Genomic DNA, 26,434 nt, shown 5'->3' on the forward strand with positions numbered 1-26,434 from the left:
AAAATCTTTCCTAGTTCCATTTGGCAACCAGCAAGGCCCATACCTCGAGGTGCCAGCGTGGCTTGTGATTACTGCAATGCTGGGGTGCCTGGAGTGTCCCACAGGAATGCGGGGGGCCCTCCATGTGCTCAGTAGTGAACCCAGAAGCAGGCTGGAAATACTTCCAATCCACTTCTGGATCTGCTGGGGAGTGCACTGGGCCCCCCCCCCCCCCGCAGCGGTTTGGCAATCAGCCATAAGGGGACCTTAGGTGCCCCCCAGACCCAGAAGGCACCAGTTACCAAGCTGGGAGGGCATGGGAAGGGGGGCCCAGCATGCTCCCTGGTGGACCCAGAAGTGGACTGGAAGTGCTTCTGGCCCACTTGTGGGTCTGCTGCCAAGAGCACAGGGGAGCCCCGCGTGCTTCTGTGGGACACTCCATGCGCTCCAGCATCGTACAACTCATGAGCCCCTGCTACCTAGAGGTATGTAGAAAAAAAGTTAAAACTGTCTCTATGTCCAACTCTCTGCATCTTTCTGAAAGTCTCTGAATCAATTCGGAGAGATTAAAGGGTCTTCTGATTCAATTAGGAGATTCGGCCACCAAATTGGGCTGAATCTCTGCCGAATAAAATCAGGGATGGAAGCTTCACACAGCCCTACTGGCTATTTAAAAGTGGACCCACAGCTTCCTTCGTCTTCCATTTCTGGCCAACACATCCATCCATCCATCCATCCATCTCACTCTCTTTTTGTTGTCCCTTCACTTCCCTGACCAGATTAAGTGTTTTTCTTCACCTATGCCCCCCTGCTTTTGTCCTTGCAAGTTCTTGCTATTTCCTAGTACACTTTCTTGGTGACCAGCCTATTTTTCCATTGCCTGCACCCTTTTCCTTTTGCATCTGAGGCATCCTAGAAGCTCCCTGAGCAGCCACATTTGGTCTCTTGCCATTCTTCTTTTTGCTTCATCATGTTGAAACAGATTCTTGTTGGGCTTCCAGTACTGTACCCTTTAGAAGCTTCCAGACCTCTGGGGCACTTCTATCCACAAATCTGACATCCCATGTTGCCATCCTTAACATAGATTCATAGATGCTAGAGTTGGCAGGGACCTCAACAGATCATCGAGTCTGACCCCCTGCCTATACAGGAACCAGTGCTGGGGTCAGATGACCCCAGCCAGGTGCCTATCCAGCCTTCTCTTAAGGACCCCCAAGCTAAGGGAGAGCACCACCTCCCTTGGAAGCCCATTCCAAATTTTGGTCACCCTTACCATGAAGAAGTTTTTCCTGATATCTAGCCTAAATCTGCTCTCTCTCTCAGTTTGTGACTATTGTTCCTTGTTACCCCAAGAGGAGCCCTAGTGAACAGAGCATCTCCAAACCCTTGCTGCATCCCCCTAACAAATTTGTAGGTGGCCACAAGATCACCTCTCAGCCTTCTCTTGCAGAGGCTGAATAGGTCCAGGTCCCTCAGTCTCTCCTCATAGGGCTTGTCCTGTAAGCCCCTAACCAAACAAGTGGCCCTCCTCTGGACCCTCTTGAAACTCAGCATCCTTCTTGAAGTACGGCACCCAAAACTGGATGCAGTACTCCAACTGTGGTATGACCAATGCTGGATAGAGGGGAAGTATCACCTCCTTGGTTCTACCCCTCTCTCCAGGGATCTAGCAGACCTCCTGAGGCTAAAAAGAAAGGCCTACAAAGGACGGAGGATGGGATTCACCTCCAAGGAGGATTATTCTGCACTGGTCCGGTCCTGCAGGGAGCAAACCAGGAAAGCCAAGGCTGTGACTGAAATCCAACTAGCTTCGAGTATAAAGGACAATAAAAAGTCCATTTTCAGATATGTGGGGAGCCGGAGGAAAAGCAAGGGCAACATTGGACCCCTGCTGAACCAGATGGGACAGCTGACGCCCAGGAAAAAGCCAAATGGGTACTTTGAGTCGGTCTTTCATCAGTCCCATGGGACGCCCATGCCCACTATGGGACAGTGAGGGAGATCCCCTGCCCTCCCATCAATGCTGACTTCATGAAGGAACACCTTGAGAGGCTGGATACCTTCAAGTCAGCTGGCCCTGACAATCTACAACCTGGGGTATTCAAGGAGCTGGCTAGCCCCTGGCACAGGTTTTTGAGAACTCCTGGTACTCTGGTGTAGTGCCCAAAGTCTGGAAGAAGGCCAATGCGGTGCCTATCTTTAAGAAAGAGACGAAAGTGGATCCAGCTAACTATAGGCCCATCAGCCTAACTTCTATTACGGGGAAGATCTTAGAAAAGTTTATTAAAGAGGCCATCCTTAATGGAGTGGCCGATGCCAACATCCTGAGGGATAGCCAGCACGGGTTTGTTGCGGGTAAGTCTTGCTTGACCAATCTCATTTCCTTCTACAACCAGGTGACCTATCACCTGGACAAGGGAGAAGAGATTGATGTCATATATCTTGACTTCAAAAAAGCCTTCCATCTGGTATCCCATGATCACCTCCTGGCAAAACTGGCCAATTGTGGCCTTGGGTCCACCATGATCCGCTGGCTGGGAAATTGGCTCCAGGGTTGGGCCTAGAGGGTGGTAACTGACAGAAGTCAATTGTCATGGTGCCTGGTAACCAGTGGGGTCCCTCAAGGGTCTGTCCTTGGACCCATACTGTTCAACATCTTCATTAATAATATGGACATTGGAGTCAGGAGCGGACTGGCCAAGTTCACCAATGACACCAAACTTTGGGGCAAAGCATCTGAGCCAGAAGACAGGAGGGTGATCCAGGCTGACCTGGACAGGCTCAGCAAATGGGTGGACGAGAACCTGATGGTGTTTAACACCGAAAAATGCAAGGTTCTCCACCTCGGGAAGAAAAACCTGCAGCATCCTTATAGACTCGGCAGTGCTATGCTGGCTAGCACTACGGAAAAAAGAGACTTGGGGGTCACCATTGACCACAAGATGAACATGAGCCTGCAATGCGATTCTGTGGCTAGTAAAGCAACCAAAATGCTGGCTTGCATCCATAGATGTTTCTCAAGCAAATCCCGGGACGTCATTCTCCCCTTGTACTCAGCCTTGGTGAGGCCGAAGCTGGAGTACTGCGTCCAGTTTTGGGCCCCACAATTCAAACAGGATGTGGAGAAGCTCAAGAGATTCCAGAGAATAGCCACATGCATGATCAGAGGTCAGGAAAACAGACCTTATCACGACAGGCTGAGAGCAATGGGACTCTTTAGCCTGGAAAAGCGCAGGCTCGGGGGTGATCTGATGGCCACCTATAAGTTTATCGGGATGACAACCAGTATCTGGGGGAACGTTTGTTCACCAGAGTGTCCCAAGGGATGATGAGGTCAAATGGTTATAAACTCCTGCAAGACCATTTCAGGCTGGACATACTGGACTTACTGTCCGAGCCCCCAAGGTCTGGAACACCCTGCCATTGGAGGTGGTTCAAGCACCTACACTGAACACCTTTAAGAGAAATTTGGATGTTTATCCTGCTGGGCTCCCACCCTTTGGGCGGGGGGCTGGACTTGATGATCTTCCAAGGTCCCTTCCAGCCCTAATGTCAATGAAATCTATGAAATTTGTCATGCATCTGCTGATGCATGATAAAGTGCGGTTAGCTTTGCTGATGATTTCGTCACACTGACATCACATCTCCCTGACTTGGTTGAAATCCACCTTTTTAAAATCCATTGGGGTTGTTTGTTCTGCAGATCTCACACTTTTTCCCTCTTGCGATCATGAATTCTTTCATATTGTGATCACTTGCTCTCAAGTTGCACATCTCCTACATATCTTCCACTTGTTCTTCCCTGTTGGTTAGGATAAGAACGAAGATAGGCAATACTCTAAATGTATCCTCAACCTTCTGCAACAGAATACTGTCCCTACACAAGTTAGGAATTTTTCATTTTATGTTTGGATGTATTATTTTTCCAGTAGATATCTGGAAAATTGAAGTCATTCAGAAAACTTTGGATAATGTTGTCACACCCTTGAAGCCTGCCTTATCCACTTCTTCTACCTAACTTGATGGTCTATAATAAATCCCTATCATTATATCAGTGCTGTACCTTTCACCCTGTAGCTTCACCCAAATATATTCTGACCAGCTGCCTTCCTTCTGAATTAGAGAACACGAGTATGTATTTCTGACATACAAAATAGTATCAGCACCTTTTCTCTCAGCCCTATCTTTCCAAAAGAGTGTAGCCCTCAGTGTTGACCTTACAGTCATAAGAGCTGTCCCACCAAGTCTCAGTGATACTAATCAGACCATAGCTCTTTCTACAGTCTGAGCCTTCCAGCTCATCTTGTTTTTTCCTTGTACTTCTTCCATTTGTATAGACACATCGGACATATTTTACATTCTGACCTACTTGTTTCCCTTTTTCATGACTTATTCCTGTCCTGTGCCCCATGGACCTTTCCTAGATTGAGCTGCTTCTTCTGGTTTATTCCCTTTTGGATTGTTTATTCTGTTGCTAGAGGGTTTTTATCACGATGCCTTGTGGAATCTAGTTAAAAGCCCTCCTTACTAGGTTGGCCAAAGATGCTCTTTCCAGTTCAGGTAAGATGGATCCCACCTCTTGATAGCAGTTCTCCTGCCCATAATGCCAACCTACTGTCAAAGAATCCAAAGCCCTCACATCAACACCATCTTCTCAGCCATGCATTTACTTCCGTGGTAAGATGGTTCTTGCCTGGGCCCTTACATTCCACTAAGCACGCAAGAGTTAAAGTTATCTTCCGAAAGAGCCAGTTCTTTCAATAAAACAACAGTGGGTGAAGACCCTACCAATCTGGGAGAAACAACAAGTGCAGAGAAATTAATGTTACTGCTACCTGATAACACCTGTTCCTGTTGGACCACAGGAGTCAGTGGGCAATTCTTGCACAGAAATTTTGCTTAATGCATCAGATAAGAAATTAATAATTTAAACTTGTATCTGGATCGTGTGTGCAATGCTCTTCTAGTAGAGGAAAACAGACCAAAGGTTCAAAGGTCATCACCCAGTGACTGTTTCATCAAGCCCATAACTTTTCATTGAAGTTGATCTTTTACTAACACAGTAAGAAATAAAGCAAAGATGAAACTGAACGGATGAAACTTGCACAATAAAGGAAAGATGAAATTGAAGAAATATGGTGCTTTCTTTTATGAGCTTGTATAATGGGAAGGATAGTTCATGAAAACTTTCAGAATTTAGAGACAGGCTAGCTTTCCACCTGCTTGCAGCTAAAACTGAAGCAACACAGACTGCTTTAGAGCTGGGCATCACCACTGGCTAGTTAGGTGCCTACTAGGGCTGTGTGACGCTTTGGTCTCTGATTCAATTCAGTGGAGATTCAGATTGATTCGATGGCTGAATCTCCAGATCCAAATCTAATCAGAGGACCCTTTAATCTCTCTGAATCAAATCAGAACCCTCCGAATCAATTTGGAGAGATTCAGAGATTTGGACATAGACACAGCTTTAAATGTTTTTTCTATGTACTTCTAGGTAGTAGGGGTGTGCAAAGCGGGTCCTATTTGATTTGGATTTGGCCTGAATCAGGGACAGTGATTTGATTTGTTGATTTGGATCACTGTCCCTGATTCAGTTCGGCTGAATCCAAATCTGAAGATTTGATGTTGATTCAGAGAATCAGCATTTCAGACACAACTTTAAAAGTTTTTTCTACATACCTCGAGGTACCAGCGTGACTTGTGAATGCTGCAAAGCTGGGGCAGATGGAGCGTCCCACAGGAGTGCAGAAGGGGCCCCCTCATGTTCAGCAGTGAACCCAGAAGTGGGCAAGAAGTACTTCCGGTCCACTTGTGGGTTCACTGGGGAGCACACAGGGGACCTCTCCTCCCTGCCCCCCAGCTCAGTGATCAGCCACGGGGAGTGGGGCCCTGGGTGCCCCTCCCCAGACCCAGGAGGCACCAGTCACTGAGCCTGGGGGATGCAGGGAGGAGGGGGACCGAAAGTGCTTCTGCTCCACTTCTGGGTCTGCTGCTGAGTGCACTGGGAAGCCCCCCCATGATTCTGTGGGACACTCCATGTGCCCCAGCATCACAGCACTCACAAGCCACCTGCTATCTAGTAGGGCTATGCAAAACAGCACTGTGTCATTTCAACTTTTGTTTCAAATTTCATTTAGTTTCAAAAGCACTGTTCCATTTCGTTTTGTCGAAACTTCCACTGTTTCAATGCTGTGTCGATGTTTTGCCCGTAGGTTATAGTGGGGAAGCACAAAACTGCCTATAACTTTGTCATTTCTTGCCTGAGTCAGATGAAATTTGTAGGGATGGTAGCTCCTTCTGGGGCCACAGAGCCTGCTACATTTCAAGGAGATAAGTATAAGAGTTTCTGGGAAACTGCACCTCAAGCTTTTGACAAGCAAAACTCATGTCACACATGTCTGTTAAGGCACAGGGGCATGAAAACTACAGGCATGCTAGCCCCTATTGAGGCCACAAACTCTGCCCAGTTTCAAGGAGATAGGTGCAGGGGTTTGGTGGGAACTGTACCTCAAGCTGTGGAGAAGCAAAACTCATGGCATGGGTGACACTGTGTGTGCCAAGGCGCAGTGGGGTGAAAACAGCAGGCATGGTAGCCTCTGCTGAGGCCATGAATCCTCCTATGTTTCAAGGAGATAGGTTCAGGGGTTTCTGGGAAAATGCTGTTTGGAGCAAAACTTGTGACATGTGTTACTGTGTGTGTTTTCCATCCCTCCCTCAGAGCACTGGGATTGGAAGGGATCTCGGGGAAGAATCACAGTCACTGGCCAGCTACACACAGTCAATATGAGAGCAGTTCTTCCCCCCTCTTCCCCCTCCCTCTCCTTACTTTTTGTTTTCTTCAGGCAAGCCCAGCTTGAGCTTCAAAATTTGAAACATTTTGAAACTTTTGATACGTTTCAATTGGCGTCGTTTCATTTCAAGTCTGTTTCAAAGCCCTTTGTTTCTGTTTCGATTTTGCTGTTTCAAGCTCAAAGCTAGTCAAAATGAAACAGCTGGTGAAATTTTGCACAGCCCTAATTTCCATGGCACTTACCTTGGCAATATCCATGACTACCACCAGAGTTTGACTCAAGAGCAGAGAAAAAGTGCACAGTTGTTAGGCCTGTGTGAATAGGGAACTATTCAATTCAGATTCAGCTGATTCAGATGCCAGAGATTTGATTCAGAGATCCAACTCATTCTTCTGATTCGATTTGACCGACAAAATTATAGATATTTAATTGATTCGCCATTATACCCTATGGCCGAATCTCCAAATTGCTGAATTTTTTCTGAATCCATTCGGGGGCTCCGAATCAATTCAGAAAGCCTAAAGCTTCCAGCAATTTGATTCATAATTTGTAGATTCAGCCTCCAAATCATCCAAATCATCTCTGAATCCAAATCATGAACTGAAGCTTTGCACAGCTCTAACAGTTGTGCCCTTTAATAACTAGGTTACTGACCTGACGGTCCTGGCCTCACACCTTCTTGCCCAGAAACCCTAAGTTCCTCTAGCCTCAGAGCACAGAATTCTGCCCATAGGAGATTGGCTGGAGGGAAGCTTCTGCCTCACTCGGAGCAAGGGCCCCAGCTAGAATCTAGGATCCCCGCTCTTGCAGGCCTGCAAGCAGCTAACTGAGCCACATACCTCTGGCTGGTTTCCATCCTCCTGGCTCCACATATCTCCCAAATACCACCCTTGTGTGACTGCCCAAGAATGCTGGAGAAGGACCTAGATAACAAGTGACTGGTGGTGTGGTAGTTGGGGTGCTGTGTTGAGAAGTTAGCCTGAACCTTCGTTTCTCTACCTTTCGGTGAAGAGGATCCCAAACATCCAACTTCCCAGGTAACTGTCCTGGCTTTTTAGGTATTTGGGAGAAAGGATGGGAGAATGCTCTCTTCTTCACACTTTCTGCTGGTAGTGCATATGTTCCATTTGGGTGCCTACACAGTCATTCACACACACAGGATTTATACATCTAACAACAAAATGCCAACCTGTTCACAAGTAACATGTATTAGCACTTAGACATCCATGTATATTACCAAATCTGGGCATTTTAAGATGACTAAGAAATAGCAGACTGTCACTCCTAATCTGTAGCCTGACTCAGAGTTCCAGAGGGGGCAGGAGTTCAGTCTCTTCTGTACTGAGTATTTTTTACTAAATACCTTGATACTCCAGGACAAAAAGAAAAGCAGAACAACCACAAAAAAATGGATGCCCCATGGATGCTAATTATATAAAAGCAGTGGGGGAGGTTCAGATCCCAGAGATTCAGGAAGGGGACAGAGGTTGCCTTTGGAGGTCTCACATGAAGAACTGGGAAAGACCAGGATGTGGCTTGGAGTCAAGGGTAGGGAATCTATGGAGGTGAATGGAATAATGCATCGACATGAGCATGGGAGAAGACAACCAAAATAGCACTAACAGGGGCACTGTAGGTGGAGCAGAGGGGACAAGGTCATAAAAACAGGAGCATCACACAGTATCCAGCTGCACAGGCTTTATCATTGATATAGTCCATGTATATAACTGCTATTGCAACACTGAGTAATATCACAAGGCCCCGGGAATCCTAACACTCTGGGAACGTGGGAGGTTTCACAAGTGCATTTCCATGGCACTTACCTTGGCAAGCCCCAGTGCGTATGTTGGGGATGAAGCCCCGCCGGCAGGGGTGAGGCTGGGCAGGGCACATTTCACATGGATGACCCCATGCCCTTCCGATGGTGGCGCAGCACATAGTTTTGGTGCAGACAATGCCACTGAGCTGGCCCTGGCACATCTGGTTATTCACTTGGCTGAAGCAGGGACCAGTGCGATAGTCTGAGGATAAATCAAAGCAGCAAAAGTTTAGAACAGTGGTTTACAAGCTTTTTTCATTTGCAGACCCCTAAAAAATTTCAAATGGAGGTGTGGACCCCTTAGTCATAGTCTGTGGACCCCCAGGGGTCTGTGGACCACAGGTTGAAAGCCACTGGGTTAGATCAAGCACAAAGCTAGACTCCTCTGGCTAATACGCAGGCATCCTGTATCCCAAACCTTTTGTGACAGGCCATTATGTCCCCAGGACAGGTGTGCTAGGAACTACAAGTTTTATTCTGGTAAAAAAAAACAAACCCTGCTATTTTAGGAAAGAGGAAAATTCAGTATAGATCAGGAGGTCAAGGCTGATGACTGGTAATGTGGCTTTGTTTCCATTATGTGCTGTTGCCTAGAGGGGCTCCAAGTCAGCTCCTCTCATCCTCCCTGTTCAGACCATGGGCTTCCTTCATTCCAAGAACTCTGCCAGCTCCTGTCAGCACTAACTGTGGCAAAGGACCCCATAAGACAGAAAAATCTACTGAAGAGAACACTGTGATAGTGCAAGTTCACTTCTGCTGGAGGAGCTCCAGGGACCAAGCTAGCCCAGGAGGTAGGTGTCGGAATATCACTAGAGATGAATGGATCAGAAATCCATTTATTCCTTCATTGTTGGGAAGCCCATTGAATATAAACCCTACGAGGGCATGACTACAGGGACAGAGTACTGGGAGAATCTTTCTTTTGCAAGTCCAGGAAACCCAAAGCTTCTATGGCACCTCCCTTTCCAGTGCTGAGTTATGAATCAGACTATATAACAGGTCCACGGAATCACATAGAGAAAATAATTTCCTACATTAAGACATAAACGGGAGGGATCAAGGCTGCTTTGCTGCATGTTTGCATTGGGGTGGAAGGTGTGCCAGTCATGCAAGCAGCCAATAAAATACCTAGAAACCAACACTGAAAATGGTACATGTGAGATGATGCAAAATGGTTCTGGGCATTGCAGACACCAGAAGCAAAATTGTACAATTTTGTATCCCCTTGCACAGATAGAGATTGAGAATAATGGCCATGTCTAAATGAGCAGCACTCATTTAGTATGTGCATAAACTAGTACTAAAAGACTGTGCAGTAACCAGTATTACTGCGCAGTACCATCGCCGCATGGTTTTTGCCTGATGCTACTGTGCAGTAGCTTGTTACTACTGCACAGTATCATTGCTGTACGGTTAGTGCCCAGCAACACTACTGCACGGTAACAATGAGCTATGGTATAGTAGGCCCAGCTTCTGTCATGTGCCCTATGCAAGAGCCAGAGCTGTCACCACTGCTGCATGTTCCATACTGTGGCCTTGGCCCTAGCATACGGCATGTGGTGGTGGAGGGGGCTGGCTGCCAATGAGTTTGGGCCACTTTGGTGGCGATGGGTAAAGCTATCAGAGGGTGGCTGGAGCTCTATCAACCCTCTCTTGCCCTCCTGTCACTGATCATTATATCCACTGGGCACAAAGGCCCCAGACTCTGAGGCAGGCCATTCCCCCTGGCCATACCTCTCCAGTGTCTTGTTGCCTGCTCATAGCCCAGGGGCCAAAGACAGAAACTCCAGAGGTTGGATCTGGCCTGTGGTTCAAGCTGCCTTTCTCCACTTCTCTCTGCCCCCACACTCACTGCCCATTTCAGGGCTGGAATGACTGAATGGTGGTTTTACAATCCGAATTCTTATGCTTTTAACTTCTCCCTCCCTTCTGTTTCTAGTTCCCAAATGCTATGCTTTATATTATGCCACTATGGTTGGGCACAACAGGCAGAAGACAAGAACACAAGCCTGGGAAAGTCACCTGATGCCACTTCTGTCTCCAGAAAAAAAGATGGCAATAGACTTATTCCCAGGTGCAGGCTCTATTTGATTTGGATCTGGCCCAAATCAGGGACAGTGATTCAATTAATTGATTCCGGTCACTGTCCCTGATTCGATTTGGCTGAATCCGAATCTGAAGATTCAATGCTGATTTGGAGAATCAGCGATTTGGACATAGACCAGCTTTAAAAGTTTTTTCTACATACCTTGAGGTAGCAGGTGCGGCTTGTGATCGCTGCAATGGTGGGGTGTATGGAGTGTAACACAGGAGTGCGGGGGGGCCCTCCATGTGCTTGGCAGCAAACTTGGAAGTACTACCAGTCCACTTCTGGGTCTGACCGGGAGTGTGCTGGGGGTTCCCCCTGCATCCCCCTGGCTCAGCGATCAGCCACAGAGGGACCCTGGGTGCCCCCACCAGACACAGGAGGCACCAGTCACAGAGCCAGGGGAGGCCCTGGGTGCCCCCAGCGTACTTCCCAGTGGACCTGGAGGTGGACCAGAAGTGCTTCTGGTCCACTTCTGGGTCTGCTGCTGAGCATGCTGGGGCCCCCAGTGCTTCTGTGGGACACATTGCATGTGCCCCAGCATCACAGCACTCACGAGCCCCTGCTACCTAGAGGTACGTAGAAAAAACATTTAAAGTTGTGTCTATGTCCAAATTGATGAATCTTTCCGAATCTCTCCGATTTGATTCAGAGGGTTCTGATTTGATCTGGAGAGATTAAAGGGTCCTCTGATTTGGTTCCAATTTGATTTGGAGATTCAACCACTAAATTTGGCTGAATCTCTGCCGAATTGAATCAGGGACTGAAGTTTCTCACAGCCCTAATATATATATATATTAACAGCTTTGTGATATAATATTATTCTCTTCACAAATAAATTTTTTTTTCAGCCAGCTTCAGCACTTGAATACCAACAGCTGCTTCCCCTATGGCTGGGGGGGCTCTTGCTTAGCACCCCGGTTGGTGCTAACCTACATGCCCTCCCCTCCCTGGACAGGCCCTTCTAGCCTCTTCCCCCTGCTGCTTCACCCATGTATGTAAAAAACATAACTGTCAATGCTTGGATTTATAAAAAATGTAATGCAAAAATATAAATGTAAAAATGTAACTCATGGTTTATCTAAAGCCTCAATTGAAACAGTACTACATAAATTTGTATGTAAAACAGAAAGCATTCTGTGTCTTCTCTCATTTGTATTGTGTCAAACTGTAAGAAATTTTTGCAGTGGTTGGGCAGTGATTGCTACTGAGGATCATTATGTGATTAAATTAAAGTATTTATTTGTTAATATGTACATTAACTTAGGTTTTTAAATTTTTTTGAATACAATATGGCCTTCTGTGTACTTGCTGGAACTGAGGAAAATGCAAAGAGGGGTGGAAGAGGAGCAGGAAAATAGGGGAACATGGGGGTGGGTGTGCCCCCCCCAACTCCGGGCAGGAGCAGGGGAAAAAAGTTTAGGGTCTGGGTAGAAAGAGGCTGCGGCTGAGGCTGGCTTGGCCAGTCGGCTTGCTCCAATAAGCAGCAGACAGCACAGCCTGAGTGGGTGGGGGATAGAGGGACTATTGGGGGGAATACGGAGGTGGGTGTGTCAGAGGTGTTTTAAATTACCGTAAAGGAAAAAACCCTAAAATGATAAAATCAGCTGATAACGTGGATACATAGACGCAATTTAGCTAGCTTAATGGTGATTTTTGTCATGTGGACACAGGAAAAGTGTAACGTGGTAACAGAAGAGGTAATTGTGTACCTAAATCACAATTATTTAGATGGATACTTGGCCATCCATCTGTCTTGTAGTCATACAAGTGTGGATTGACTAAACATGCATATAAAGCTACTCACTTGTTTGCCATGTTTGGGAAGGGCCCTCCCATGTTTCAGCCTATAAAGATGTGAGCTGTTAGGGTAAGCGGCCAAGAAGCAGAAGACTAAAGATTTAGACTTTCTGGGCTAAAGAGGGCTTGAGCTGCCTGCCCTTTACCCAGCAGAGGCTCTCCACCTTTTTTTAGACTCAAAGAACCTCCCATGTGACTCAAAGCCTCCTCCATAACTTGTGAGAATTGTGCCAGTGGGCCAGATGGAGTGGTTCTTCACACTGGATCCAACCCATGATCGTATGTCTGATGCCTGGAATTAACCCTTTAGGCACAAGGCTTGTGCTGTACTAGAGGCTTCCAGAGGATGCCTCACTGCTTTGTTAGAATGTGAAAGCTTCTACTTATATGTTTTTAACTCTTTCTCCAATCTGTATTCATGTTAAATGTATGGAGAAACAACACAATATTGATCCGGGTGCTTCCTTCTTCAAAGGCTATTATTGGAATCTGGCTAGAAACACATGCCTGATACAATGGCTAGTACAATAAGAACCGGTGCATTGGCTGAGAGAGCAATGAGGAGCAAAGGGCTTCTGATATCCATTCCTATCTGTCTTTGGATATGTCCCACAATCTCTGTCTAAACTATTTATTTGGTAACCTCCCTTCCTTAGTCTGCCTCAGTTATTGTCTGGGGTACCAGAGCTCAGCAGGCAGCTCTTTGCCAAAAATTGCTGAGATTCACATTGGAGACATCCTGAACTTGTCAAAAATAATCAGAGATTTCATGCTACTTCACAGCACTGTTTGTCAGATAGCATCTGATGCAGTAGGCTGTCATCTACTGAAGCTTATGGCTCTTGGAATGATTTAGCCTTTCACCACTGTTCAAGAGCTGTTAAAACAGGTACCATGTAACTAGGGATCATTATCTTATTGCACCTTGGCTTCCCCAAATGTAAGTGGTTGGAATTTTTTGTGTCAGATATTTCCCTGCTGGAATATATTGCTTCATTTAAACTGACTTTCTTTTCTTGGTGGGGATATGTTCCAAAGAAAAAAATATAGATTTATTTAAGGATAATGTCAAAAGACACATTTTTTTCAGACCAATCTTTTGAAGAAAAACAAGGTTTTTCATTTTGACTTAAAATGCCATTTCAGCTTTTCCTTTTAATAAAATCTAAAATTAAACAACCCTACTTAAAGGAACTTTTACATGTGCATCGGGGGTGGAGAGGGTGGCACTTTAGTTAGAGTGGTCCCGAGAGTCACTCTAATTAAAGCACCGCTGCATCTCATGTATCAGTGTCCCTGTGCTTAACAAGGGTGGTGGTGGCACTTGAACTGAACCTCATTTGGCAAGCTTTAGTTCAAGGACCACCACCACCATTTCTAAGCACAGGGATGCTGATACACAAGACGTAGGAGCCTGCTGGAGTGTGGCAATTGCCACAGTCCAGCAGAATCTCTTAATCAAGTCTACTCCGATGCGCTGGAATTCCAGTACGCCAGAGCAGCCTCCATGCTCATGGACAGGTGCCCTTAAGTGTTGAAATTGATTCAGAGCTGCACTCTTCATTCTTTTAAACTTATTTTGTAGATTTAGTAGACCAAAATTTAAAGTTAAAACAAAACAATTCTATGTTCATGTTTAGTAAAATGTCCCATGGACAAAGCACTACATTTCAACCAAATGATTCTGAGGAAACAATATTTTGTTTGAATTTTTCCACAGGAAAAATGCCAGTTTCTCCAACAGCTCTCTGGATCTGGTAAAGTTGGTCTGTCATGCAAGTTCTCATGATGGTAAATGGCCACTTGTGAAAGAAATTCTAATCCATGGATGAGAATGCTAGAGCCGTACCCAGCATCTACAGAATCTCTGTTGCTTTTTAAATGTGCCTTAAGGTTACTGCGCATTAAAATAAGGTGCAGTAAACTGCACCTGGGAATGAGTCCACACATGCGTCCACATCAGTAGCAAATTTGCTCCCAATGGGAGTTGAGTCCAGGGCTGCTCCTGCCCCCCTACCCTTCCCTACCCCCTGAAGCAGCCAGAGAGAGCTACAGGCTCCCCCAGTGCCAGCCCCAGGCTGGCAAGGAACACGGGGCTCAGGCCTGAGCTCCAGGGAGTTGGGGGAGGAACCAAGGGGATAGGGAAGCTCTCTGTCCCTGACCCAGCATTTTGGGGACAGAGAGCTCCACTGTCCCATCGCTACTCAGCTCCTGGCTCCTGAGTGGGAGCTGGGAGCTGAGCAGCACTGGGACCAGGGACAGAGCTCCTCCATCACCTCAGCAAGCAAAGCGAGGGGAAAGCTCAGGGCACCACTGCTGCAATGCTGAGCTCCTCACTGGAGCTGCAGCTTTCCTTTCTCCCAGCCCCCACCCTCTGTGGCCCCTTGCTGCCTAGGCTGACTGGGAGCCAATTGCTCTCGGTCAAATTTGCTCCCGGTCAGCATCTACACACACACTACTGTGTAGTAGCTAATTGGTGGTTAATTTAGTGCCTGTATTTCTTGGTACAAGCAAATCATGCATTAGCTTAATTTACTTGCACAGTAAGTCCTGTGCACATGTAGATGGTGACACTACTGCAAATTAGTCTGATGCGCAGTAAAGTGACTCATGTAGTGTCCCTTTGCGTCTTAAATGATCCTTTCTTTGGCATAATATGGCCAAAATCCCCCTGAGAGACAGGCTGCGGCCACAAGAATTCTTTCCTTGTTAAACAAATAACTAGAAGAGGAAGGGAAAGAAGCACTTTCTCAGCCAAAATCAAATTCTCCCTCATAATAATGTGGGGGCTTTTTTGCTAAAGGTTTTCTCTTAAAACAGTGAGGACAAATGCTGTTTGTAAGCCCTCCTGGGGGAGTTGCAACCTTGCTGTGATTAGGTCAACAGTACATATGCCCCAGGCTTTGGCATTGCTCCACATCATTTTTTAACTACTCCAATGTTTATTTTAGAGTAACAAAAGCCTAGTATCTATTTTCACATTATCAAACCATGATTTTCCTTCAGTGGGAGGCTTCTTTCATCAGGTCAGGAGAGTACAGCCACATATGTTTTGAACTGCTGTAGCTCAAAGAACCACAAACAAGCAGCAAGCACCACAGTGCCAAAAGGAAGTGGGCAGCCTTAGCTGGGAAGCCAACATGGGCAGCGTGTTGAGGGGATACACTCATTCAGCAGGTCCCCGAATAAGTCTCTACTGAAATGTCCAAGCAGCTCTAACTACAAGAGAAGACTGCCCTCCCGCGCACAGTCTCCAAGGACGTGTCACAATGCCCTCAAGAGCTTGGAAACGGAACACACAATTTGCATCTCCTGAGCCAGCAGAATTGATTTACGCTCTTTAGATAAATAAATGTTTTCATGCTGGCAGAACAGAAGTGAACGAAGTGCAGCTGCATAAGTGGAGATGACATGAAAAGACTATCAGTCAAAGTCCAAACTGGTGTAAGTGAAATCAGATCTAGCTAAGTCACTAGCATTACTCCTATTTGGACCTGGTCTGAATGTGGCCATTTTAAACCAACAAATTTGAATCTTGATACATAACGCCACTCCTACTCAATATAACCAAATGGGAATTCTTCCCTTTATCCCATTGAGTTCTTCTTTACTTGGCAGCCAGCTAGACAGCTTTATTGTGGCTCCATTGGCAGGATGGCAGAGGTGGAGGGAGCAGTGCGGGGTCTCAGCAGAGGGCTCCTTTCTAATGAAATACTTTCTCTACTTAGTCATTTCCTTACCTCATACAAACACAACTCCAGTCTTGGTGTTTAACCGTTTTGGGCATTCACAGAAAGGAAAAAGCTGGCTAAGGCAGTGTCTAAGGCCAGACATTCCAGATTTTGAAAAAAGCACACAAAGGAAATAGTAAAGAGAGATTTTTTTTTTTAGTTTTCCTGTCCTGTTTTTACAGTTTCCTGTCAAAGTCTTAGTCTGATGAAACCTGAGATACAGCTCCCTGCACAGCCTTCCTCCAAGGACTCTCAACCCCAGCAGCATCCCAGGCACAAAGCACACATGGCAAGATATAAGGTCAGTTATTTTACACAGCACTGGAGAAGGAAGGAGGATGGCCAGCAGTTTGAGAAAGGGCCTTGGTGTTAGGATCCTTGAGTTCTATTCCTGCCTCTGGAAAGAGAATAAGGCAGGGCACTAGAAATCAAGGCTTCTGTTTTCAAACTACCAGTGTTGCTGAACTCTATCATCGATTTGCTTGCTGTGTGTCCTTGGGCAGGTCAATTCACTAAAACACTATAAGCATTATTAATCACTATGGTATTTCTATTAATCACCAATAAAACATGGCCCTTCTCCTTTGTACAACATGAGTCTTTGGAAAATGTATCCCTAATTTTAGTTATTCAGGAAGAAACCTCTAAAAAGAATACATAGCAAGTTTCCCTTATTTAATGCAACTAGAATAAACTCAAAATAATTTCCATGAATATCTTTATAACATTTTACATAACTTTAATATCACTGGAGAGTTTGCCAGGACATTTTCTTTCTTACCTTCTTTCACTGTAAGCTTGCTGAGGGGAAACAGGTGGAAGAAGAGGGATTTTTTCCCCCAAAAGTAGAAGAATAAGAAGGAGCTAGTAGGAAAAGCAATAGGATGGCTAGAAAACATCACAGTCATAGGCGACGCTTGGCGGGGGGGGCACATCCCTCCCCCCCAAGATTGGCTGCTGCTGAAGCTGCCGCCGCCAGCTTCTTCAGGTAGTTGCCATTCGCACCTGCCCCCCTCCCCCCTGCTGATTCAGCCAGTGGCGTTTGCGAGTGGCCTCCACTCGCTGTTCACCACCCCCCCCCCACCCCCACTGCTGACACCACTGTTGGCGGCTGCAGGCAGTCCCTGCTTGCCGCCATAGTGACCCCCCAGTCTCGGGAGGCACCAGTCATTCGTGATCACAGTGTCGAAGACCCTGCCACTGACAGCTCTTTCTGATACCATGTACCTGTGTGGGCTCTGTCCAGACATAGCCATGGACCACTGAGGCTTGCATTCCAGTTCTGGTCTGGTTTTGCAGGGACTGCAGCCTGCACCTCCTTGCCAAGTATGTGCAGGTAAGGGAGTGCTTGCGGTGTGAGAGGTGCCTCCTGGTGGATTCTTTCCGGAACCAGGTAAGAGAGCTGTAGGATGAGGTTCAGAAAGGTTCAGAAGCATCTGTAAGCATAAGACCTTCATCAACTTGTTCCACAAAGAAACCCCCAGCACTATGGTAGAAAGACAGCCAGAGAGGCCATTGGGAGATGCAGAAGATATAGGTGCTCTGAAAGGTGGAAACTGTCAGCTAGTCACCTCTGGCAACACATAGGACTCCTCTTCTGAACCTGGGGCTATTCAGTTGAAGAACACATATGAAGCCATGGCATCAGATGAGTAGGCACCCACTCCAATGGTAGGAGAGACCAAGCCCTATGGGTGGGATGACTGATACCACTCACTGCTGCCAAGAGGCAGCAACAGGTGATGGTGGGTCATGACTTCCTCCTGCAGGCAGAGGCATCCATCTGCAGCCTAATCTTTTTGCTCAGGAGGTGTGGCGCCTGGCAGGAGCTTGCATCTGAGATGTCATGGAAAGGTTGCTGAGAATCATCTGACTGACTACTATTCCATGGTGTTCATCCATGTAGGCACTAATGATACTGTCAGGGTCAACCTTGGGCAGATCAAAAGTGACTACCTGGGTCTGAGCACAAAGGTGAAGTGGATGGGAGTTCAGGTGATGTTCTCATCCATCCTTCCAGTCTAAGGGAAAGGCTCAAATAGAAGGAAATGCATCCTGGAGATCAACATGTGGCTGCATAGATCATGTCACCAGCTTTGGCTTTGGTTTTTTTTTGATGGTGGGGTGGTATACCAAAAAGAAGGATTACTAGGAAGAGATGAGGTCCACCTGACAAGAAGACCGAGGAGTGTCTTTATATACAAACTTGCTAACCTAGTGAGGAGGGTTTTAAATTAGGTTCACCAAGGGTTGGAGACAAAAGACCAGTGGTAAGTTAAGAGCCAGGACTCCCAGATAAAAACAGCAACTATGCTTAGTAGTGAAATGCCACAACAGTTGGTAGAGCTCCCTCCGTCACCTTTATTCTTGCACAGAGTGACTATGTTACATATCTTTTGGCACTGTCTGTATTGCCCAGCAGTGAGTAAGATGCTCCTATAGGTGGGAAAGAAATACAGGTTTTCTGCACTTGATTACTCCTGTAGGAATGCGGTCTTTTCCTGAGCTTTGCCGATGCCAGATTATCTATAGCCTTCCTTAAGTCCTCAACCGTTGGAATATCATCAAGCTCTTCAAGGATGGACAGACTCTCAATGAAATAAAGGGCTATGTCAGTGACATCACCTTCCCTTGAATAGGGTTCAAGATAATGTTCTACACATCTTTCCATCTGTTGCCTTCAGTCTGTTATGATTCCTTGTGATGCTGTCTTTGATGGAACTGATTTCTTTGCTGTTGGACTTACTGCCTTCTTGATTCTGTCATATATGCCTCTGATGTTTCCAGTGTCAAATGTAGTTTGAATTTCCCCACACAGATATAGCCAATAATCATTGGGGAAACATCTCAAGACTTGTTTTACTGCATTAGGGCTGTACGAAGCTTCAGGCGGTAATTTGCTTCAGAGGGGATTCGGCCTGATTCGGTGGCCGAATCTCCAAATCTGAATAGAATCAGGGGACCAATTAAAAGGTCCAAATCAATTCAAAGCTCTCTGAATCTTCAGAAAAGATTCAGAGAGCTTTGATTTGGGCAGTCCTGGGTGGCCGTAGCAGGGAGCTGCAGCCAACTTTGAGATGATAAGTACTAGGGGTGGGGGAGGGGGGCTGAGAGAGTTGGGAGGGGACCACGGGGGGCCCCCTACTAGCCCCCATCCTCTGCCTCCTCCGCCAGCCCCCAGGACTCCTGCCTGCTCCCCCAGACCCCCCATGGCTGCCCTACCTGCCCCAGCTCCTGGCATTTTAAAAAAAAGCCCCGGTGCTCACCAGGTGCTTCCAGGCAAGGAGGCAATCCCCATGCTGCATGGGGGGCTCTTCATGAGCCCCCTGACCCCTCCCCCACTCCCCTAGCCCCCCCACAGCTTTCCCACCCACCATGCCTCTGACTCTTTAAGAAAAAGGAAAAAAAAAAAAAAAACACAGAGAAAAGCCCTGCAGTGGCTTCAGGGGGCTCGTGCAGACCCCCCCCCCATGCAGTGAGGGGCAGCAGGGATCACCCCTTGCTGGCAGGAGCAGTGAGTTTGGGGTTTATTTGAGTTTTTTTTCTTAAAGGGCCGGAGCTGAGGTGGCTGGAGCAGCCATGGGGGGGGGGCTGGGGCAGTACAGGGGGTTAGGGGGTCTTGTGCAGAGCCCCCTGCAGCATGAGGAAGTGGGGGACAGTGGGGATTGTCCCCCCTGCCCGGCAACACCCAGTGTGTTAGGGGGGCGTTTTTTAACAAGTGCTAGGAACTGGGATCGGTGGGGCAGCCGTTGCCGGGCTGGGGGGAATGGGCCTGGCTGATTTGGACATTCAGCAGGAGCCAGATTGATTTGGGAAAGTAATTTGAATCACCGAATCAACTCACTGTCCCCCAAATCGGCTGAATACAAATCCAAAGTGAACACTAGCTGCTTTGCACAGGCCTAGACTACTTTCTTTGCTTTCCTCAGCTCCTTCAAAGTTTCATCTGAAGCATTTTTCTTGTGATTTAACATAGCAGTTTATTTGGCCTTGATAAATTGAATCAATTCAGGTGAGTGCACCTCCAACCAATCCAGGTTTCTTCTGATCTGTTTGGTGAATACAAAGTCAGCAGTGACATAGATCATTTTTTTTGAGACTGTCTCACTTTTCTTCTGGAGGGAGAGCTGCTGGGTGTGGAGTTTAAAGTCCCTCTGGGGTATATGTGGCAGAAGAGAGGGGCTAACAGGGCTTAGGCCCCCAAAACATGGGGCAGGGCTGCAACGCAGCCTGGCTGAGGGCTGCTGGTGCAGCAGGGATGGGAAGGGAGTGGGGCTGGGGCTAGGGGTGGGACAGGTGCTGCACAGCCATCAGGGTGCAGGACTGAGTCACCAGTCACTCATGCAGGGGGCGTGTTTCCTGCTGCTACCTGCACCCTGGGAGGCACAGTGGGGTGTGCGCCCTCGATCTGAACAGGGCAGGTCACAGTGCCACTGTGGGCTGGGGCCGGGGCCATGGTGGGCTGTTCCCAGTGGGGTGGTGGGCTAGGAAGAGCCCAGCATAGCCTCTGCCCCAGCCTACAGTGGCACCCTTCCCTGCCCCAGGAAGATCCAGGGGCATGGGATGCCTGGGATGTGTGCAGTGGCAGGAGCTGCCACTCCCTCGCCATGCCCCCCAGAGAGCAACAACTAATGGTGTGGCAAGTACGGGGATCCTGGGGGCTCCATCCCCTCCAGCCTGGCGGCACGGCCAAGGCTGGCCCCACTCTGGCCACAGCTTCTGGTGCCCTGGGTGGTGTGGGGCCAGGCCCAGTGCAGGGAGGCAGCTGGGTCCAGTGCAGGGCTGGGGGGTGGTGGATTCATTGGCATGGGGGGCAATGATCCTGGGCATGGGGGAAGGGGTGGCTGCACGGGTGCAGCAGGTCCCAGACCCAGCCCCAATCCTGGGCCCAGCTCTGCTCCACTCCCTTCCTGCACCCAAGCCCATTCCCTCCCATCTTGCCACAGACTTTTCCCCTCCCCATGCTCTTTTCCCCACAGACCTTCCTGCCTGGGGGGGGGTGCATGCATGCATATGCATCCACGCATTCTTCTCCCCCTGCCCCCCAATTTTTTTCACCCTCTGCCTATGCTGTGGGGGAAGCCCTTCATTTCCCTGATACTAAGAGCCTCATCCCAGGAAGCCCTGCTGGGGCTGCTCAGTGCAGGGGAGTTTGGGTGTAGCCATTTAAACTTCTTGGTGGGGGAGCACCTTGGCTATCCCTGCCAGGAGCCCGCAGGCAGCCCCAGACCTAATTGGAGATCTGGGGATGCCCCAAGCTACTGCTGACAAGGTTGTTAGCACTACTTGTTGGAGATCTAGAGTTGTTCAGGGCTGATTCTGACAATCAGCTGATTGTCAGGCATCTCCCCGACAGCTCATGTGTGGATTTGTTTGATAGAAATGTGCTGCATTCAGGATCTTAGTTCTATTGGCCTCAGAGTTACAAGCATGGCATCCTAAAGGTACAGTTCCCCACAGAATGCACACAATTATCAAATACATCTATGCAAATTAGACCAATATTCTGCAGTGAAAGACATCACTATCATTCATTTCTTTCTCCTCAACCTTATACTTACCAAACCAACTCGCAGAACAAATTCTTCTCAACACCCCTTGACTCAGAATTCCAACCCACCTGCAGATACTGTGCATAGAAAGAACTTTCTGGGAAGAAAAAGCCCTTTCAGGCTCTCCTGAAAGTCATGAAATTTTGGCTTTGAAAAAGTCAAGAGGGACTTAAAGAACCACTTCCCAAGAATGTCTCATTAACAGTGTCCTCTTGCCTGAATAAAGCTGCCAAGATATCAGATCTCTCACCTGCTCTCATCCACCATATTATCACTTGGGTAGATGACGATTTGTGTTCATAAATGAACATTACCCACTGACCCTTATGAGGTCACACAGATATGAGAGAGAGCCAACTTAGGTTTTTATTAAGCTAAATCTATTTTTCCTAAAGATTTACTCCATTACAGAGTTTGAACATTCCCAGCAGGAGAAATGGAAGTTCATACTTCACCTACAGTGATGATTCTATTACAAATAAGAAAAGACAGAACATGAAGTGATTATTAATGAGCAGGAAAGCAGAAAGACCTCAGTAGGCTAATACCTACCTATCAATCAGACACCTTGATGGTGATCTTTGCCCTGCTTTAGGAATCTGTACTAACAAAAAGAATCCATTAAATGTCTCTTTGCAAATGAATATGAAAAATCTCCTTATAAACATGATTTTTTTCTTAGGAAATTTATTTCAGAAAAACCCTAATTACTGCCAATAGCATTCCTCCTCTCCAGGTTTTTTGTTGAAGACATTTCAAGATGAAGTTGAATTTGATGAGAAGAACAGCCTGCCAGAAATCAGACAGACTCAGCCATCTACTGTTCTCACTAGGGCTGTGCTAAATGGCACCGTTCCGTTTTGCCTTGAGTTTCAATGGTTTGACAGAACAGTGTTACTTATCTAATTTCATTTCAAGTCAAAACAGCTGTTTTGTTCTGTCGAAACAGAAAAGTTGTTTTGAGTTTCGCTGGGGATGGGAAGTCAGCCCAGCTGGGCTGACTTCCCATCCCCAGTGCGCCGGGGCGGGAGGCAGCCCAGTAGGGCTGCTTCCCAGTCCCCCACTCGATTGCATGGGGGGGATGTAGTGCAGGGGATGGGGAAGCAGCCCAACTGGGCTGTCTCCTGCCCCCAGTGTGATGCAGCGCTGGGGATGGGAAGTCAGCCCAGCTGGCTTGACTACCCTCCCCAGCCTATGGTCAAAATGTTTTGACTTTTGAAACATTTTGACCAGCCTCGTTTTGTTTCAAGGCTATTCTGAGGGCCTTTTGTGCTGGCACCTCCATACTGGGCAGGCACCCCAGCACACCATGTAGGCTCTGCCATGCTATGCTGGCCCCCACCATGCTGTGGATGACATCCATTGCGCCGTACTCGTGCCCCTGTCCCTGGGTCCCTGACTACCTCACCCTTGTGGGCTGTGCCACCCTGATTCATGGACATGAGCAGAAAACAGAAGGTGAAGAAGGAGGGGAAGAGCCTGGAGACTCCAATAGCAGCAGCATGAGGCAGGGAACCCGGGGTTGCAGGTTAACTCCTGCATGAGGAGGGATTGAACCTGTATCTCCTGCTTCTTGGACAATCCCAGGATTCAAATTACCATCTATTCAGCAGAAGACAGTGAGAAAATGATATGGTTTAACACTGAATGCTTTTCTTTTAGGGCTTTTATGTATATTCACATGGGAATCAGACACATCCTGTGTGGGTGCTCCCTTTCTCCCAGCCCTCCAAATTGAAACTAAAATTATAGAAGAAAAACATTTCACTATGAAAAGGAAACAGCAAATCTATGTCTGGGCCCCTCTGATCAACACTCCCTTCGGGAGAGGTCATAGGACATTACAAGAAACACAATAAATTATTTTGCTTAATACAATAATATTTTCATCATGCTGAAATGTGAGCAGACCAGACTGAATCACGCCACACTAAGGGCTTTCCCTATTATGCTTCCACACATTAAAAGGATTGTTCTTCTGGACTGAATATATTCTAATTGTCTGTGGCATTATGCGTAACTACAACACTGCAATACAATGAAAGCTAACAGTGCCAGGATTTGTTGCACTGTCATAGGGATGTCCCACAAATAAATAGACACATATGTATGGAAACCTTAGAAATTCAGAGAATGGATATATTATATACAGATTTCAGTGCCTCTACCATTTGGTATTTTCTGTCTCACCAGAAACAGAGCCATCAGTTACTAAAGAAGAATTAGAATACTGCTAGCTGGCAGGAGCCTTGAGCTTCTACTTGTTCAAAAACCTGAATCCTTTGAGGGAAAAGGACTAAACACTGCCACATTTCACAAGATCTGAAAAATCCAAGTGGGTCGCACTGCATACTATGGCTACTTTAGTGAGTCTGAGAAACTCTCTCTGAAGGAAGCTCAATACATAACATGCTCTGATGATCATGGTTAGGTAAAAGTATAAACATTTTTTGCTGAAACTTTACACTGAAATACATGCAATATAAACAGACTGATGGAGGTCTATATAAGGAATGCAAGTACAGTCACTACATAGTAATTTTAAGTTATTCAGCAAAATTCCAAACACTGTTTACAACCATTTGCATGTAGGAAGTGTTTGTTCCCTAAGCAACTACATTGTAATTCCTGTTTCAAAGTGACTAGGAGCTATTATTACTGCCTACATTCAGGGTTTTACCCTCAGATTTAACTCCAAATACTTGTTCTGAAAAAGTTCTGAATACGTTTCAGCAAGAGTTGCACTTTAGTGTGAGAGAGGCATGGAGGAGAGCTGCCCATGCTTTATCCACAGAACCTATTATACAAGAGCATCTGAACAGGACAGCTCTACGTTACATGTCAGCTCTGGGAAAGGATTAGGTCTCCAAGCAAGTGAATTTTGCACTATGTGGCGCATTAGCCAGTGTGTTGTCATACAGTCTGGTGTAGACCATGGTCTCTTGTGTATAAAGTTACCTTGTAGTCCCAAACCTTATGAGAGTCAACTGCACGTGCAAGCAGAGTGGAAGCTCTAATCAGCTCTCTCAGTGTTTCTACTGAGGGTGGGTAGTACCCAATTATTTTAAGAATGACCTTTTCATGCCTCAGCTAACCTGAATGCTAAGCCTGAGCAGGAGAAAAGATGACACGGCCTATAAAATATAAGCGTGGATAGAGTTCTGTGGGCATATCTACATGAGATGCTTTATTGCGCATTAGACTAATCTAATTTGCGGTAAAGCATCACTGTCTACACAGTACAGGACTTATTCCATAGTAAATTAAGCTAATTTTATGCAAAGAAAAGTCTCTATTTTAATTTTAAGTGTTGCAGAGAAAAAAAAATTTTGCAAAGAAAATTCAGGCCCCTTAACTGCATGTATAGAAATAGCAAAACATAAGGTTCAATAACCAAACCAAAAGATCAGCAAAAAAATGAGGGGGTAGAAAGCACCCTGTTCAAGTTTGCTGATGACACTAAGATGTGGGGGGATGTGGGTGCACTAGAAGGGTGCAATAGGCTACAAGCTGACCTTGACAGGTTGCAACGGTGGGCGGATGAGAATAGGATGGGGTTTAACACTGACAAGTGCAAGGTGTTGCACATGGGGAGGAAGAACCGGCACCACACTTACAGGTTGGGGAACTCTCCTCTTGCCAGCACGGAGACGGAAAAGGATCTTGGAGTCGTCATTGACTCCACGATGAACATGGGCCGGCAGTGTGGGGAGGCAGTCAAGAAGGCCAATCGTACCCTATCATGCATCCACAGATGCATCTCGAGCAGGTCCAGGGAGGTGATCCTCCCCCTCTATGCGGCACTGGTCAGGCCGCAGCTGGAGTACTGCGTCCAGTTCTGGGCGCCACACTTCAAGAGGGACGTGGACAATATGGAAAGAGTTCAGAGGAGGGCCACTCGTATGATCAGGGGTCAGCAGGGCAGGCCTTATGAGGATAGGCTACGGGACCTGAACCTGTTTAGCCTCCACAAGAGAAGGCTAAGGGGGGACCTTGTGGCCTGCTACAAACTGGTCAGGGGGGATCAGCAGGTATTGGGGGAGTCCCTGTTCCCCCGTGCGCTGCCAGGAGTGACCAGGAATAACGGTCACAAACTGGCGGAGGGTAAGTTTAGATTAGATATTAGGAGGCGCTACTTCACAGTCAGGGTGGCTAGGGCCTGGAACCAGCTTCCAGGGGAAGTGGTGCAGGCTCCTAGCCTGGGGATTTTTAAAAGGAAGTTAGATGAGCACCTTGCCGGGGTCATCTGACCCCGGTGCTCTTTCCTGCTAAGGCAGGGGGTCGGACTAGATGATCTACCTAGGTCCCTTCCGACTCTAGCTACTATGAAACTATGAAACTATGAAACCAAGTAAGGAGGGCTTTAAACAAGGATCCATGGGAGATGGTGAACAAAACCTTTCAGCAAGAGAGCAAATAACACAGAGGGGAAAGGTGTGGAAGAAGCAGCTCTGCTTGGGGAAAGGTCCAGGGAGCCACAGAACAACAAGTGATGCAAAAAGTGAATGAGAAAGTCAAAATGCAAAACACTTCTGATGTATGTATACCAGGCTTGTCCAACATGCAGCCCACGGGCTGCCATGTGGCTCTCCAAGCTGTTTTCTGAAGCCCGAGGTGCTGCAATGGGAAGAGAAAGTAAACACTGTACTTTTGTTTTGGGGGGGTAATGTGATACC

At 47.0% G+C, this 26,434-nt stretch overlaps 1 protein-coding gene across 1 annotated transcript in view; it reads right to left on the bottom strand.

The window, feature by feature from the left end:
• Nucleotides 1-26,434, bottom strand: part of FBN3 (fibrillin 3) — a 262,268-nt gene that overhangs the window by 154,457 nt on the left and 81,377 nt on the right. Inside the window, exon 7 of the mRNA XM_090027836.1 lies at nt 8,594-8,791. Within this exon, the coding sequence (XP_089883962.1) occupies nt 8,594-8,791 (198 nt within the window). The remainder of the gene's footprint in view (nt 1-8,593; nt 8,792-26,434) is intronic.

Source organism: Crocodylus siamensis, chromosome 14 (genome assembly GCF_052110815.1).
Source record: "Crocodylus siamensis isolate JL-2025a chromosome 14, ASM5211081v1, whole genome shotgun sequence".
In the NCBI taxonomy this organism is placed as follows: Eukaryota; Metazoa; Chordata; order Crocodylia; family Crocodylidae; genus Crocodylus; species Crocodylus siamensis.